Source organism: Sturnus vulgaris, chromosome 25 (assembly GCF_052056855.1).
Source record: "Sturnus vulgaris isolate bStuVul1 chromosome 25, bStuVul1.hap1, whole genome shotgun sequence".
NCBI lineage: Eukaryota > Metazoa > Chordata > Aves > Passeriformes > Sturnidae > Sturnus > Sturnus vulgaris.
The window spans coordinates 2,481,664-2,496,997 of NC_142267.1; the positions used below are offsets into that span (position 1 = coordinate 2,481,664).

A 15,334-nucleotide genomic window follows, 5' to 3' on the forward strand; every position below is an offset into this window, starting at 1 on the left:
GGGGTAGCCCTGAGCAACATACCAGGCAACTTGGTACAAAAAAAATCCAAAAAATGGAGAACTCTTTCCTGTGCTTTTAACAACCCCTCACCTCCCATACTTCCTAGGATGCCTGATGCTTTCCTGCAAATTAAATATGAATTTTAGGTGAGAGCAAGTCATGTTTTAAGCAGGTCATATGTTCATTACATGTATTCATCATGGATATATGGCCAATGGGCCATGACCAAGAGGTTCTGTACTTGGGAAAGATATAAAAGATACAGGAGACAGGCCATGGAGCTGAGCTGAACAGAGCCAGGAATTTGGAAAAGGGTTAAGGAAATAATGATGAGTTCTGGATCCATGGGGTTCTCTGAGAGAAATTGCCCCAGGGGTAAAATAAAATAAATGAGCTGAACCAAAGCCCTAAACCACATTGGTACCACTGCTGAAAAGTCCCAGCCACCTCACTGAGCTCTTTGCCCTGAAAGGTGTGCTGTAAATAGTTGACTTTTCCATTCATTAAAAAAAAAAAAGACTGTTTTCGTTGTCATGAGTCTATTGCTGACCTTCTCAGACAGAGAAAATTTTTGTTTGTTCATCTTAAATATGACTTATTCTAGAAACGTTTTTGGTGACTTTTTACATGTCTTAAATTCACTTATTTCAGTGCATATCTCAGAGAAATATGTACAAAAAGAAGTGGATCTTTAAAATAAATGTTTCAAAATTAATTTTGGCCGAAAAGATAATTTAGTTCACATTTGTGAAGTAATTTTCTGTAAGTAGAATATGCGTGTTGATGAAAAATTGAAACATTTGAATGAAAAAGACCACCTGGCTCTCAGATAATCCTTTCCAACATAGAGTTTGAAACCTTATTCCTCAGGTTCTGGATAGTTTGGCATTCCCCAGTTTCACTGTAATTTATCAGTGAAAATGACGACTTTGATAAATGATAATCTCTAAAGGCAAAGAGGGAAGGAAATATCCTGGCCATGCAGAAATTGTTTTACTTCTGTCACAATTAGCAATGAATATGTACAGTACAAGCATGGAGAAAGTGGAAATTGGCTGCTCCAAGGGCTGTGCTGTCTAATGTGAGCTGCAGCAGGAATTTTGACGTGTCGCATTCGCACCCACGCTCCCCCCCTCCCTTCCTTCTTCACAATCTTCACAATAGGCCCTTCCCAAACGTTTTGTCAAATAGCTGCAATATGCAGCACAGCCCTTGCTAATCCCCAGCTCTCCCCGAGCAGGCAGGCAGCGAGAAGCAGAGGGGGCTGGGGGGAAGCCTCTGGGAAGGCACTTCTGCTGTGTGTGTACAAACACAGGCACAAACATCCCCCCAGCCCGGGGGACGTGCAGAAGGTGGGACCCGGTGCGGGGGAGAGGCACCGAGTGAAGGCGATGGGGAGGGAGCAGAACTGCCTGTTAAATATGGAAAATGGAGTCTGCTTTTTGTTCTGGGCCTTTGGAATCTGTGGGTGGATTGGAACTGGCAGGCAGGGAGCAAACACCCACCCACCATAGGGCTGTGTGGTTCAGAAGTTTACAAGAGTGTTTGTGTTCCAGGAGCTGTTGGCCTTGAAGCCAATGGAGAGGGGGAGGAGAAGAGGGAGAGAGTGAGAAAAACACTGTGGTGTTAGGGCCCTTCCTCGGAGATATTTTTCCCCTCTCCTTTCTCCAACTCCAGGGCTTTGGAACTGGAGCAAGACAAGCAGTGACTGGGGGACAGATTAATCTGATTTTTAGATGCGGCGCTCACTTGAGAAGCCACTGTCACCTTAATGCCACATGACAGCTCCTTCAGTCCCCCTTCTCCTGCCCTGCTGCTGGTTAGTTCTGCACAGTCTGTGGGATGGAAAGACGTGCAAGTTTTGCTGTGTTCTTGCTGCAGGAGTTGAAGCTGTCCCGTCATGGCTTTCAGTTTGGAATCTGCCACTCCAATTGCTCACTGTCTGAGTATTGCAGATACAGAAACTGAGGCACAGAGAGACTGAGCAACTTGCCCAAGGCAACAGGAAATCTGTGGGAGATCTGGGAATAGACCCCAGATGTCCTGAGTTTTCTGTCTTAACCACAAGACCATCCTTCCTGTCTCTTTGGTAGTCCCCTCTGCTTCAGGAATTCCATTTACGAATTCCACCCATAAACAATCTGTTGCACCATCCAGTGATTTACTTGCATTAAAAAGTCATTTGGAAGAGAAAATGGCACCTCTCTTAAAATGAACTGCAACTACTGCTTGCTGTCCTTTCTTTCTCAAAGATGAAGGAGAGTGAGTGAAAAAAAAACCCCAAACCCCAGCTTCCAGAGCTGAGAAGCTTTTCCATTGCTATCCGAACTTCCTGCAGGCATTTATTTGGTTCTTTAAAACAATCAGGAACTCCATATGTGATGTTTGAGTATATCTGGCCATTTATATTTTAGTGGATTAAAAAAAAAAAGCCTGAAACTGCACTAAATCCATCTAGGGAGTGATCCTGCTGCTGGTCCCCATTGTATCCGAGCGTCTCTGATGACAGTCTGGTCAACTGCCACAGCCCTGGGGGAATTCACTGTGTGTCTGGTGCTTCTCCCTTGTCACAGTCACAGTCAGAGCTTCCCTAAGAGGAGGCTGAATGATGGGAGGGGTTTTCGTTCTACCAAAGCACACCCTTCAGTTTGGAAATGGTGGAGTGGATGGATGTCCCTCATATTATTGAAAGGTACCACATGGACCTTCTGAATAATATAATTAAAAATTATTCTTAACCAAAACCTTTCAGATTATCCTGTTACCCAGTGTGAAATATTCTTAGCCCTGCTTTCTCTTAATGTGCTTACTTCTTTAGCATCAGGAATCAACAAGGACTGTATGGCCTAAATTGTTAAATCCCATCTTTAGACCTTGGTATTGTGATAATATCTAAAAATCCCACTCATGGATCACCAAATCCACGTGTGATGGATTGTATAAACAGAAACTTCCAGGGTCCTTCTTGCTACCAGTGGCTTTGTATTAAAGCAATTTGGTGAAGATCCTCCAAATGTCTTCTCTGAGCACATGAAGACACAGCAGCTGACCTGGCCCAATGTGTTTGGGTCCTGTCTCTTCTGAAGCCATTTGGCACTTTGGGGGTTGATGTCTAAGTTGGGTATGTGAGAGTGGGTTCCTCTCAGGGGAAATGCTGCCTTAGGGGCAAGGTCAAAGCTCTTATACAACTCTTACACCTTTTCCCTTTATTCCGAATGGGATTTCAGAATATAAAAGTGCAAGTAAAACACAAGAGTTTGGTGTGTGCCCTGCCCCATTACAACGAGTCTGAGTAAATCACAGCGTGCTTGTTTTCCAATTGCTCTTTTAAGCACTGTTTGGATATTTGTCTGTTTGCTCCTCCTCTTTTGTCCTGATGTGTTTTTTCTGCTGTTCCACTGCCATGAACATTTCCAGATGAGACTATCCAAAATTCAGTGTCTGTGTCCCTCAGTCACACTCTATGGATGAGCAGTGCTTAAAGTCCTTGTTGCATTACAAACACTATTAACAATTATGCTGGTGTGAAAGTGCTCCCCAGCCCTTTTTGGCACACAATTGACAGAGCTCTGAGATAACAGTGGAAACCTTTTCAGCTTGTTCCTTATGGTGATGCTAAGTGGTGGTTGAAATGTTTGTTAGAATTCTGGGCGTGCAGTCCAGAAGCAAAAAAATGGGAGAAGACACAGGTTTTTTTCTTTGAAATTTAATAATAATGGAAAGTAAGAGCATCTCACTCCTGACCTGAATAATAAATCCATAATGGAGTTGGCAGCGCTGCTGGGCAGTGCATGTCCATGCCTTGGGCAGTGGGTGTCTGTGCTGTGGTCAGTTGGTGTCCATGCCTTGGGCAGTGGGTGTCTGTGCCATGATTAGTGTGTGTCCATGCCATGGGCAGTGAATATCCATGTTATAGGGACCAGGAGCCTGTGTCATGGTCAGTGGGTGCCCATGCTGTGGTCAGTTGGTGTCCGTGCCATGGTCAGTGGTGAGTGGTGTCCATGCCATGGTCAATGACTGTCCGTGCCATGGGCAGTGTATGTCCATGCTATGGCCAGTGTGCGGCCGTGCTAGGGACAGTGGATATGTCAGTGCCCCAAGCAGTAGGTGTCTGTGCCATGGTCAGTGCATGTCTGTGCCCTGGGCAGTGGTCAGTGGTGTCTGTGCCATGGTCAGTGGTGTCCGTGTCCCCGTCAGTGGTCAGTGGTGTCCATGCCCCGGTCAGTGGTCAGTGGTGTCCGTGTCCCGGTCAGTGGTGTCCGTGCCCCGGTCAGTGGTGTCCGTGTCCCGGTCAGTGGTCAGTGGTCAGTGGTGTCCGTGCCCCGGTCAGTGGTGTCCGTGTCCCGGTCAGTGGTCAGTGGTCAGTGGTGTCCGTGTCCCGGTCAGTGGTCAGTGGTGTCCGTGTCCCGGTCAGTGGTCAGTGGTCAGTGGTGTCCGTGCCCCAGTTGTGCGGGCCGGTCGCGGTGATCTCTCATCGGTCGGTAGAGGGCGCCCGTCCCCGGCGTGCGGGGGCGCTCGGTGCCCCCGGACACGCCGGACAGTCTGGGACACTCCGGACACTCCGGACAGTCTGGACAGTCTCGGACACTCCGGACAGCCCCGGCCCCGCGGGTGGGAGCTCAGGAGCCGACCCGCCTGTGTACCACCAGCCTGTGTGCCACCAGCCTGTGTGCCACCAGCGTGCCCTTAGTGCTGCCTCTGCCTTCCTTCTCCAGCGGGGCTCGGACAGCCCCCAGCCCCTGCCCACCCGCGCTGCGGTTGCGCCTCTCGCTCCTTCCACGCGTTGAGCGTCGCCCGTGGGTGGAAGGAGCGTGTGACGTGTACCGGGAGCGGGGAACACATGTGTGTAGGAGCAAGGGAGCACACGTGTGTCGGGACAGGGAGGCACACGTGTGTCGCTCGCCGGTAGCGCTCAGTGGGTTCGGGGCTCCGGTGCCCCGCGGCGCCCCGAGGATGCGCTCTCGTCCCGCGCGGCTGTCGCCCATCAGTCGCGCTCTCACGCCTGTGATTGCTGTCGGCGCGGGGTGTGTGCCCGCAGTTGACGCCGGGCAAGGCTCCGTGAGTGCTCACACACGCTCCGTGCCCGGGCGAGAGCGGCCAGCGCCGCTTCCCGCGCCTGTTCCATTGCACCGCTGCCAGAAATCCAGCGGCGAGAGGGAAAAAGCCCTCGCCCTACCGCCCCTCCTTGGCGGCGCGGCGGTCCGTGAACCCAGCAGTTTATCCTCCCCCCCGCTCCCTCCCTCCCTCGCCGCCGCTGCCGCCGGGGCCGCGCCGCGCGCCCGCCCGTGCAGAGGCTCGGCTCGGTTCGGTTCGGCTGAGCTCGGCACGGTTCGGCTCGGCTCGGCACGGCTCGGTTTGGCTCGGCACCACTCAACACAGCTCGGTTCGTTTCGGGTCGGAACCACTCAGCACAGCTCGGTTCGGTTCGGCTCGGCTGGACTCGGCTCATCCCAGCTCGGTTCGGCTCGGAGCGGCCGGGCTTAGATCAGCTCGGTTGCGCTCGGCTCGGTTGGACTGGCCCGGCCCGCCCGTGCAGCGGCTCGGCTCGGCTCGGCGGGGCTCGGCTCGGCCGGGCTCGGCTCGGCTGATCCCAGCACATCCCGGCCGGTCTGGGCGCAGCGCGAAGGGGGAGGCGGGCGCTGTTCCTGGAAGAGCCCGGCCCGGGGAGTTGGTCACATTCTTGGCCGGGATTCAATGACTGAGGCAGACACCAACAAACAGAGGGGGGGAGGCGGAGGGCGGGAGGCTGAGCCCGCCTGCATTAGCTCAGCTCTCAGGCACTCTCAGTCACTGCTGGAAAGAGGAGCTGGGAGGATGTGCGCGCTCTCACCGCGGCTCCCCACGGCACAACGAGAGCACCGGCAGAAGTAAGAGAAGGAAGGCGAGCCGAGAGCCGAGGAGCCCTCCCAGGCCGAGCAGAGGGACCACGAGGGGCAGCGGAGCCGCTCTTCGCCCGTGCGGAGCCCCCGCGCCGCTTTGGCAGTGCCGGAGATTTGGGCCTTTTCTCCTGCGTTGTTCCTTCCACAGACCGAGCGTTCTGCCTCCTCCTGCTTTTTACTTTCCTCCCCCGCGCCTTCCCTCGGTGGATATGGACAGAAGGGGGATCACTGCAGAGAAGCAGCAGCCGCCAGAACATATTTGAGCCCCGGGTGCTCGGAGCGTGGCACAGACTTTTTGTGTTTCTGTGGGTGGTGTGTGTGTGTGTGTGTGTGTGTGTGTGTGTGAGTGAGTGTGTGTTGGAGGTGTGGGAGGAGGGATTGGTTTGCCTGGGGGTTGGCTGAGGGGGTGAGTGCTCGGATGAAGACCTCTTTTTGCCGTGATTCTCTGCTCCATCGGGGCAGCTTGGAGACTTGGAGGGTTTGAAATTGTAACGCGAACCAAGAGAAAAGAAAGAAGAGAGAGACACGCATACAAAAGGATTTATTTCCTCTCCGTTAGTGGATTGCTGAGTGAGAAGGAGGAAAAAACACAAGGGTGGGTTGTTTTATTTTGTTCATATTTTTTCCTTAAAAAAAATCCCTTAAGTGGATTTGCATCAGGGTGGAAGATAACTGGGGATTTTTGCTGTTTGTTTTGGGAATAGAAACTAAAAAATGGAGACTGTAAGTAGAAGCAGCTTCCAGCCTCATCCAGGACTGCAGAAGACCTTGGAACAGTTTCATCTGAGCTCTATGAGCTCCCTGGGTGGCCCTGCTGCTTTCTCGGCACGATGGGCACAGGAGATGTACAAGAAAGACAATGGCAAAGACCCAGCGGAACCTGTACTGCATCTGCCCCCGATCCAGCCTCCTCCGGTCATGCCTGGTCCCTTCTTCATGCCCTCGGACAGATCCACGGAGAGGTGCGAGACCATCCTGGAAGGGGAAACCATCTCCTGCTTCGTGGTGGGCGGAGAGAAGCGGCTTTGCTTGCCCCAGATCCTGAACTCGGTGCTCAGGGACTTCTCCCTGCAGCAGATTAATTCGGTGTGTGATGAGCTACATATTTACTGCTCCAGATGCACTGCTGACCAGCTGGAAATCCTCAAAGTCATGGGCATCCTGCCCTTCTCCGCTCCTTCCTGCGGGCTCATCACGAAAACTGATGCTGAGAGGCTTTGTAACGCCTTGCTTTATGGTGGCACATATCCTCCCCACTGCAAGAAGGAATTCTCTAGCACAATTGAGCTGGAGCTCACGGAGAAGAGCTTCAAGGTGTATCATGAGTGCTTTGGGAAGTGTAAGGGACTCCTGGTGCCAGAGCTTTACAGTAATCCCAGCGCAGCCTGCATCCAGTGCTTGGACTGCAGGCTCATGTACCCACCTCACAAATTTGTGGTCCACTCTCACAAATCGCTGGAAAACAGGACTTGCCACTGGGGCTTTGACTCTGCAAACTGGAGATCCTATATCCTCCTCAGCCAGGATTATGCTGGGAAAGAGGAGAAAGCTAGACTGGGCCAGCTCTTAGATGAAATGAAAGAAAAATTTGACTATAACAACAAATACAAGAGGAAAGCCCCCCGGGTAAGTGGTGCCTGTAATTTTAAAGGGGGCGGGGGGGATTTCGGTAACGTTCATCGATATACCCAAATTGTTACCGGCTGCTTTTCCTCGGAGTCATTCAGCAATTTTAAGCGTGTTCTCCATTCTCCCCGCGTGTGTGTCACTGTGGAGAAGCAGTGCTCGAGATGGCACCTTTATTTCTCTGGTTGTGTTTTGACCACGGTGGTTGGAGTTTGTTTAAATTACGTACGCGTATTTGTATATTTTACTATGTGTGGACCTTGATCTTTGAAGCCCATCACACTGCCCCAGACTTTATCTGGCAGTGCGTGATTTCGGGTCCTCGAGGGCTTCTTCACTCAGGGGTCAAGGCAAGGAAGAAGCCAGAAAAAAGGAGCAGGTACTGATGGCTCCAGACACAAGTCCATGCACTTTTCTGGTCGACTGAGTGTCACCGGGGATGGAGGTGTGGGATGAATGCTCTAAATGCTTGTATGGAAAAAAAATGTGCCTGTTAAGAAAAAAATTATGCCGGTAGTGCAGGTTACTGGTTTACAGATGAAGTGTTTGGAATGTGAATGGAGAAGTCCCTGCTTTTAGAGTATCCCTGTGGAGCCTAAATTTCCCCAGCAGACAGGCTTTTGTATATTGGATTATGTATACATCCAGCGAATGACTCTGTCTAGGGCCAGCTGCAACAGCTCCTTAAGGTATTCCATGCCGTGCTGTGCTGAGCCAGACAGCTAAAGCACATTTTTTTTAGGTGCCACTTGTTTTTCTTTCAGTCTGAGCTGCCTTTAGATCCCAGAATCCCTGATGTGTGGGTGGGAGGCTGCCTTGGCATCTGGCACCGGTCCTGCTCCATGGGCAGCAGTGCCACAAGGCCTTGGGGACTCGCAGACACCGGGATGTCTGTTTGTCTGTCTGTCTGTTTGTCTGTCTGGCTCCTGGGATGGTGCAACTGGCTGGGGATGAGCAATTCTGCTTCCTGCTCCTTCCCCCCGGTGCGAGGGGAAAGCAAACTCCTGCCTCCCCGGTTCTGCCCTGCAGGTTTGTTGGTTGGGCTCTGCCTCACTGTCAGAGATTCCCAGACTTTGGAGTTGTGTGTCTGGAGCGCAGGGGCAATACACAAGCCTGGAAATGAGAAGCGATGTTTAAAGCCTACTGTGAAAAGTCTGAATTAACTTACCAAATACCTGTTTAAAGGGGAAGACACACACTGATTAAGGTAGAGCTTTTTTTTATAAAAAAATGCAACAAAAATACCCAGGCAAACCCCAGATTTAAAAAAAAAAAAATGCTGTGCCAACAGTACAGTAATTCCACAACCAGACTAAGAGGCCCAGTGAGCCCATCTGACCGGGCTGCACACTTCTGGATTAAGGAGCTGAGTCTCTTGCAGTTCCAGTTTCTCTCCTGGCCCCCGGCTCAGTCCTTGTCCTCACCCCTCCTTTTCCTCCCCGGAGTGTCAGGACGCTGTGACAAAGCTGGGCTGTAATGAGGCACATTATCCCCGTGGTTGGAGGTGGATGTGTTTTTAATGGCTTGTCTATTCTCCGACAGTCATGTGCCGAGATGGAATGGTGGGATAGATCTACATGCATGTGAGAGGAGAATATGGCTCTCAAACTGGAGACATTTTTTCATGCTGGGAAAGGAATTTTCTAGGGCATGCTTCGTTTGGGAAGTAAAATGAAGAAATCTCCACATTTTTGTTGTAGAAAGGTCTTGTTCCCCTGGCTCAGTCATTTCCAGAGTCTAATTAAAATGAGTGTTAGTAGAGAAGTGCTTTCCTTTTCTTGCAAAGCTTTTTCAGTGTTCTCTTCAACCGCATCATTTATCCAACACCCCAGGCGAGGCTGCAGAAGGAGAACAAGAAAAGGTTACTAAACCTCAGGTTTTTTGGGGACCGTTTCATAGGTCCTAGTTCAGAACACGAGAAACACTCTTACCTCACCCTCCAAAATCTGCCTGGAGTGCAGCACTTCTTGCAGAGTGAATTGAAGATATCTAATAGTGAATGCCAAAAATTGTGCGAGGAAAAATGGTGGCCATCTATTTTTTGGAAAATTTCGCCCGAAATTGATCATGATGAAATTCTAAGTCTCCTGCGTAAATTCATCTGGAAGGTGGCAATGAATGAGGTGGGAAAGAATAGAGTGGTGTGTGCTCTGACGATGGGGTAGGGAAAACAGAATGTTTTATCTCATATTAAGTTTCAAGGCCTTCAGGACTCTTCTATTCAAACAGTGCAGTCCTGAGGAGACCCTGACGGTGCTGGCAGAGTTTTGTACACTTATCCTTCCTTTTCCTGAAGTCTTTTTCCATTGGGCTTAGCCAACGGATATCATATGCTAAGGTCATTTGTGTTGTAGCAGTGTGTGCGGATAATTACGGAGAGATTTAATCAGACTCTAAGATTGGTAGGCTGTGGCCAGGGGCAAGTAATGTTGGAGTAAAGTTAGAGCCTACTGAGGAAATGACAGGATGGTCCCATTCTGTGTGTGTTAAATCCTGTGTGGGTTTTGTGTGTCTGTGGGGCTCTGGCTGTCTTGGGGATGAAAGGGTGAAGCACATGTGTCTTTGTGGTGGGCTTCCTTTTTGATGTAGATCTCAGCTTTGCTTTGTTCTGTTTCATGCAGAGGTGTTTGTGTGCGTGATGTGTCGTAAGCTGCTGTGTCAGATATTGGGTTTTCTGCTTTCAGGAGTGGCCTTTTTTTTCAGTCTCTCAATTTATTTCTCTGTGTGTGTAGACACATTGCTTTGTGTGGTGTGTTCTCCCTGGGGCTCTGGTAGTATGTTGGTAGCATGGGATACATATGACCGATTTTATGGCTCTTTAAGCAGCAGTGAGTGTTTTGACCTTTTCATGTGTCTCCATGAGGTTTCTGTGATGAGGTCTGGAGGTTCTGCCAGCACAGCTCTGCCTTTTAAGGGTCTGACTTAAATGGAGGAGCTGGGTTGGCACAAGCCCCTGGTGCAGATTCAGCGTAGTGGCAGAACTGCCTTTTTTTCCTCTCTTTTTTTTCCCTTTTCCGTTTTTTTCCTTGGCGTGGTTTTAAAGCTTTGCAACAAGGCATAGCTTTTCCTAGATATTTCATTCCCAGCGCATATTTCTCTCTACATCAAATATCTATAGTGCATATCCATCCTTCTGTACCAGGAGATGGATGTGTAGATGCAGAGATCTCTCTGTCAGCCGTGTTGGTTGAACAAGACTCGCCTGGTCTTTCCACTTGCAGAAGAACTCTTTGTCCAGACCTGTGTGAAGTCAGCAAAGGGTCTTAACCAAAAGCTGGAGGGAGTTGTGACAATTGGAGTAGGGACCATAAAGGCTTAAGTCGCATTCTTTACCCTCTTCTAAAATTTTGGGGTTTTATATCCTCCTTGTTTATGCTTGGATGAGTAACTGACCTACCATAAGGTCTTTCACCTTGCTGCCATTTCCCAAAGCTCTTTCTTTTCTTGAGCTGTATAACTTCTCCATTTTACTTGTTTTGTGTCCTTCACTGGGTTCCACCTTCCCATGCAGGGTTTGTTGTGCTTTGCTTTCTCTCTGCACCAACACGGCTTTTACCTGTGTGGGTGTCCTGTTTCCTTACCTGTCTCATCTCATCCACCATTACTGGTGTGGAGCACAGCCATTACATTCTGGGGTATTTCTGGAAATTAAAAATGTGGAAAACCTGGCAGGGTTGCAGAACAGGGTCCTAGAAATCCACCATCAATGCCAAAGCCTTTCCTTGGGCTCAGCTCGCGGTGCCTGGTGCGTGCTGTCCCGTGGGACCGATGTGTCCCCGCTGTGTCTGTGGCACTGCTCTCCACTCCCGTGTGACAGACAGCTCCCTGCTTGCCTCACATCAGGATGCTCCACTCACACAGAATTAGTTCAGACGCAGCCCTGAAGGCTTTGTTGGTTGCTATTTCCAGCAGCGGAGGGTGGGTTCAACTGTGTCTATTTCCAACCCTTTTTCTCCAACACTGAACCGAGCAACGTTTGACAGCGCTTTGAGATTCCCCACCTGTGTGCCAGACGTGTACCCTGGGCAGGACTGGCTGTGAGCAGGGCCCAGCAGAGGCAGAGCTGTCCTTGCACGCGTGTGAGCACACCCACACACCCAGCGCTGCCGTGTTCCCACGGTTCAAGTCCCAGCAGCACTTCTATGAAGTAGCTGGAAGCCAGAAGCAGCATTCTGGGTACTGACACACAAATGAGCACATGAGGCCTCCCACTTTATTTCACAATGCCTCCCAACCCAGCGCTGCCACAACATGCAGCTCGCTCAGCTGGAGGAAGGTTTAGCCAGGTCAAGTGTGCAGCAGAATCAAAGAACCCAAATTGCTGCGAGCGGAGCAGCGCGGCGCTGGCGCGGATGGAGGGAGGATCTGCGCTTTAAGGTGCTGCCCAGTGACTGCTGTGCTGTGCTTTATGGCCACCTGAAAGGCTGCAGTAGAGCTGGAATTTGTGTCTTATCCTAAAGTTCTGCCTCCTGGCAGTAGTAATCTTTATTTGTTAATAGGTATATCCGGTGGTGGGTGTAGCAGAGAGGTTCTGAGTTTATTCCCTGGCAGTGCTGTTCAGACTGCAGGGCTGGTCTATTCCTCTTGGTAGAAACTGGCATGAAAAATATCGTTGCAAAATTTTTTGCCCGAGAACTGAGAGTTGAGTTGTTTTCCCATGGAATATTGAAGTCATGTCTTCTACCCAATATTCAAGAATTGTTTTAGAGATGCTCCAGTAAAATCTTAAAAATCCCTGAAACAAAAACATTGGCGTCTTGGGGTAGTAGTTTAGTTCAGAAGCCTTTTACAGCTTAAAAGTTGAACTTCGAAAGTGACACCAGCTTGAAGGAAATCCCGTGTACCCAGGGAGAGGACAGTGTTTAAGCAAACATCAGCAGTTCTTCCCAAGCGTGCAAACAGTTTTACAGATGTTGTAGATCGAGAGCAAAGCAGCAGGTACGTGCATGTATGTTGGACAAAGAGTTTGCTGCCAATGATCTCATGGTGTTGAGTCAACCACGGCTCTCTCTTGCTCCAGAAGAGTTCCTAAGTTCCTCAAGTCAGTTCTCTTGAATTAGGGTGAGAATTATATGCAATCTCTGCTTTTGAAAATCGCTGCCTAAAATATTTAAACCTCTGCCTCTCCCTCCATTGTCTGGGCCGTCTTGCTTGCCTCTCCATTTCTGTGGTTTCAGGCTTGGGCGTGTGTTCTGCCCAAACAGTAGCACGCTTTGAAGATGCGTGTAAACACCGCTTATTTTTTGGATGTGCTGGGAGCCTGACACCTGGTCCCTGGCAGGCTGTGAGCCCAGTTATCGCTGGCTGGGGCTGGCTGACCCAGGAGGGTGTGTTTGCACTTGCTGAGAGGCGCCTTTGCATTGGTGTTGTAAAAGCATCTGGAGGCGTCTGCGCCAGGCTGCTGCGAGCGTGTCCGGGCAGCGCAGCAGGGCTGGAGCCTCGCGTTCCTTATCTGCACCCCCAGCACTGCCAGAGCAGGGGGGCTCCAGCACCACGGCCACGGCCTCGGGCTGGCTACAGTACAGATGCACTGCCCAGTGTCATGAAAAACTCACCTTATGTTCATCTGCGGCAGAGTAATTTCACCAGTGTGAAGGGTTTGAATGTCCCCAGTGCAGTAAGGAGTGGGCTGGTGCTTACTGGGGATCGCTGGTGATTGAACTCACATTGCTGGCTCAGCTGGCCAGACTGCTTTGCCATCACATGAGGAGCTGTGTCTCCATGCCTGCAGTATTAAGACACTGATTTTTTTTTTTTTATAATATCTATTTGGCTTGGTTTAGTTGTTTTGGTTTTATTTTAAAGCATGCTTTGGACTTGACTCTGTAATTCTTATTTGAGAGGGAGCCGTCATGGAAGAGTTACACCAAATCCAACAAGGGGATCTTGGAAAAAAATAAGACAAAAAAGACTTTTACTGGATTGTTGAGAATCTATTGATAGAATCCCATCAATTACTAGGCTGATCTATTTTAGCTGAGTGGCCATAGAGCACTTAATTCAAATTGATCTTCACATACAGGAAGCATTACTTTAAAATGTATGTATATAGCATGTTTTTATTTGAAATCTGTCAATTAGAGCATGTGTGTTAATGATACATTTTATTAAATAATATCTACTTTGTATATGTTTTGTGTATTTGGGTAATGTGTATTGTGAATTAACAAATCAGCACCGGTTTTTTAATGCTGTTCCACTCTGTCTCTAACACAGGCAGTGTATATTCTTGGAAATAATTTCAGAGAAGCAAGTTTGTTCTGAAAAAATGTGCTGTGGTCCCTTCCCTCCTCCTTTACACCTTGTGCCGTCTTGTATGCCTTGAATTTCATTGTCAGCATAGAGATTCAGACTCAGATTGTCACTGAAATCACCTGCTCTGGATCTCCTGGAGCACAGCAGGTTAATCCGAAGGTTTGGGGCTTGGGGGCCGGTTCTACAGCTCCCACTCAAGCAATCAGCCCATAGTAATTGGAACCAGTTCACCCACAAACCGCAGCAGACTCGTGTGTATCAGACTCCTTCCTGTGTGTTGGCTGGCAGAGACCAGGGACAGATCTGACCCAGAATGTCCCAGTGCTGAGGCAGAGTGGCTTCACCAAGTTTATGGCTTGAGCTGGTATTTAAAGGCCTGTGCTGACTCTGAGACCCTGTAGTTCTGCTACTGCAGTATTTTCATTTTGCTCATTAATGAGGATTTGGTTTAGTAGAAATTTGGTGCTCTGATCCTGCTGGATCTCCCTGAATGGGGCAACTGGGAGCTGGCTTCAGACTGAAAGGGTCTTGTCTGTTGGTCACTACATGCAAGATTTGGTTTTAAGGTTGTGGTAGAGATCTGCCACAGAGTTATTCTCTTCCTGTATTTAGGATTTGTCAGATTTTATTTTTTACTAATAGAGAAATATGTCTAAGGTTAGGAAAAGGATCAGCCTTCTCTGCTGATGTAAATTCGAGGACCATAAGCTTGGCCTCAGAGTTAAATCAGGAGCAGTTGATTGAGTGTGCAGCTTTCCTTGGTGTTGGGGAATCCTGCAGGCTGATAGAGATTGGCCCTTCTGCACTGAGATAACGATTTTGCTTTGACTTTTGGTCGGATGAGGTGACGAAAACACTGATACTAATTTGAGCTCTGATCCTGTCAGTGTGTGATGGACAGAGCTCTGCTGGGAGCCAATGGGAATTCCCATGTGTGGAGCTCTTATCATTGCCTCCATCTATGGTTTGGTTGCTATCACGTGAAATTAGGCTTCTCTAAGCAGTGGATGCATATTAACACAACCTGATAAGCTGCACAGACATATGTCCTGGGAAATAAGGCAGGTCCTGCCATCCTGACTCAGGCAGCCTTGTTCTATCAGTGCTGTTTAAAGAGTCAGGGAAAACGTACATGAGGCTGGAGATTCTGTGTGTATGTAAAAATTGCAGCATCATTCTGTATGCTGGAGGTAAACAGCAAAGGAGCTAATCAATAACCTGGGTTCTGGCTTTGTTGTTTATTGATTTATGTACAGTTACCTTTGCACATGCTTTGTAGAAAACTGGAGTTTTATGTTTGGTTTTCTGTAGTTTTTTCGTAAAAAAAAAAAAAAATGGAAGCTGTTTCTGTTTTGGTATGAGAATCAATGCCCATGGAAGCACGAGATTAAAAGACAGCAGCATTGTCAACAAGATAAGGTAGAGCCTGGTGCTTGTCTTTTCCTGAGGAAGATTCCAGTGATGGATTTGGGGGCTGTGGTACCCTGTGCTTTGTTCCTCGCCCGCTGTTCACTCAGTGGTATCGTTTTATAGAATAAGGTCATTGACTTGGATGGCTTCTTGGTTTCTCAAC

General features: G+C 49.2%; 1 protein-coding gene across 1 annotated transcript in view; it reads left to right on the plus strand.

The window, feature by feature from the left end:
- Nucleotides 1–6,336: 6,336 nt before the first annotated feature.
- SKI (SKI proto-oncogene) overlaps nucleotides 6,337–15,334 on the plus strand; it is a 97,219-nt gene continuing 88,221 nt past the window's right edge. Inside the window, exons 1-2 of the mRNA XM_014883950.2 lie at nucleotides 6,337–6,475; nucleotides 6,585–7,506. Coding sequence (XP_014739436.1) covers nucleotides 6,595–7,506 — 912 coding nt within the window. The 5' untranslated portion in view covers nucleotides 6,337–6,475; nucleotides 6,585–6,594. The remainder of the gene's footprint in view (nucleotides 6,476–6,584; nucleotides 7,507–15,334) is intronic.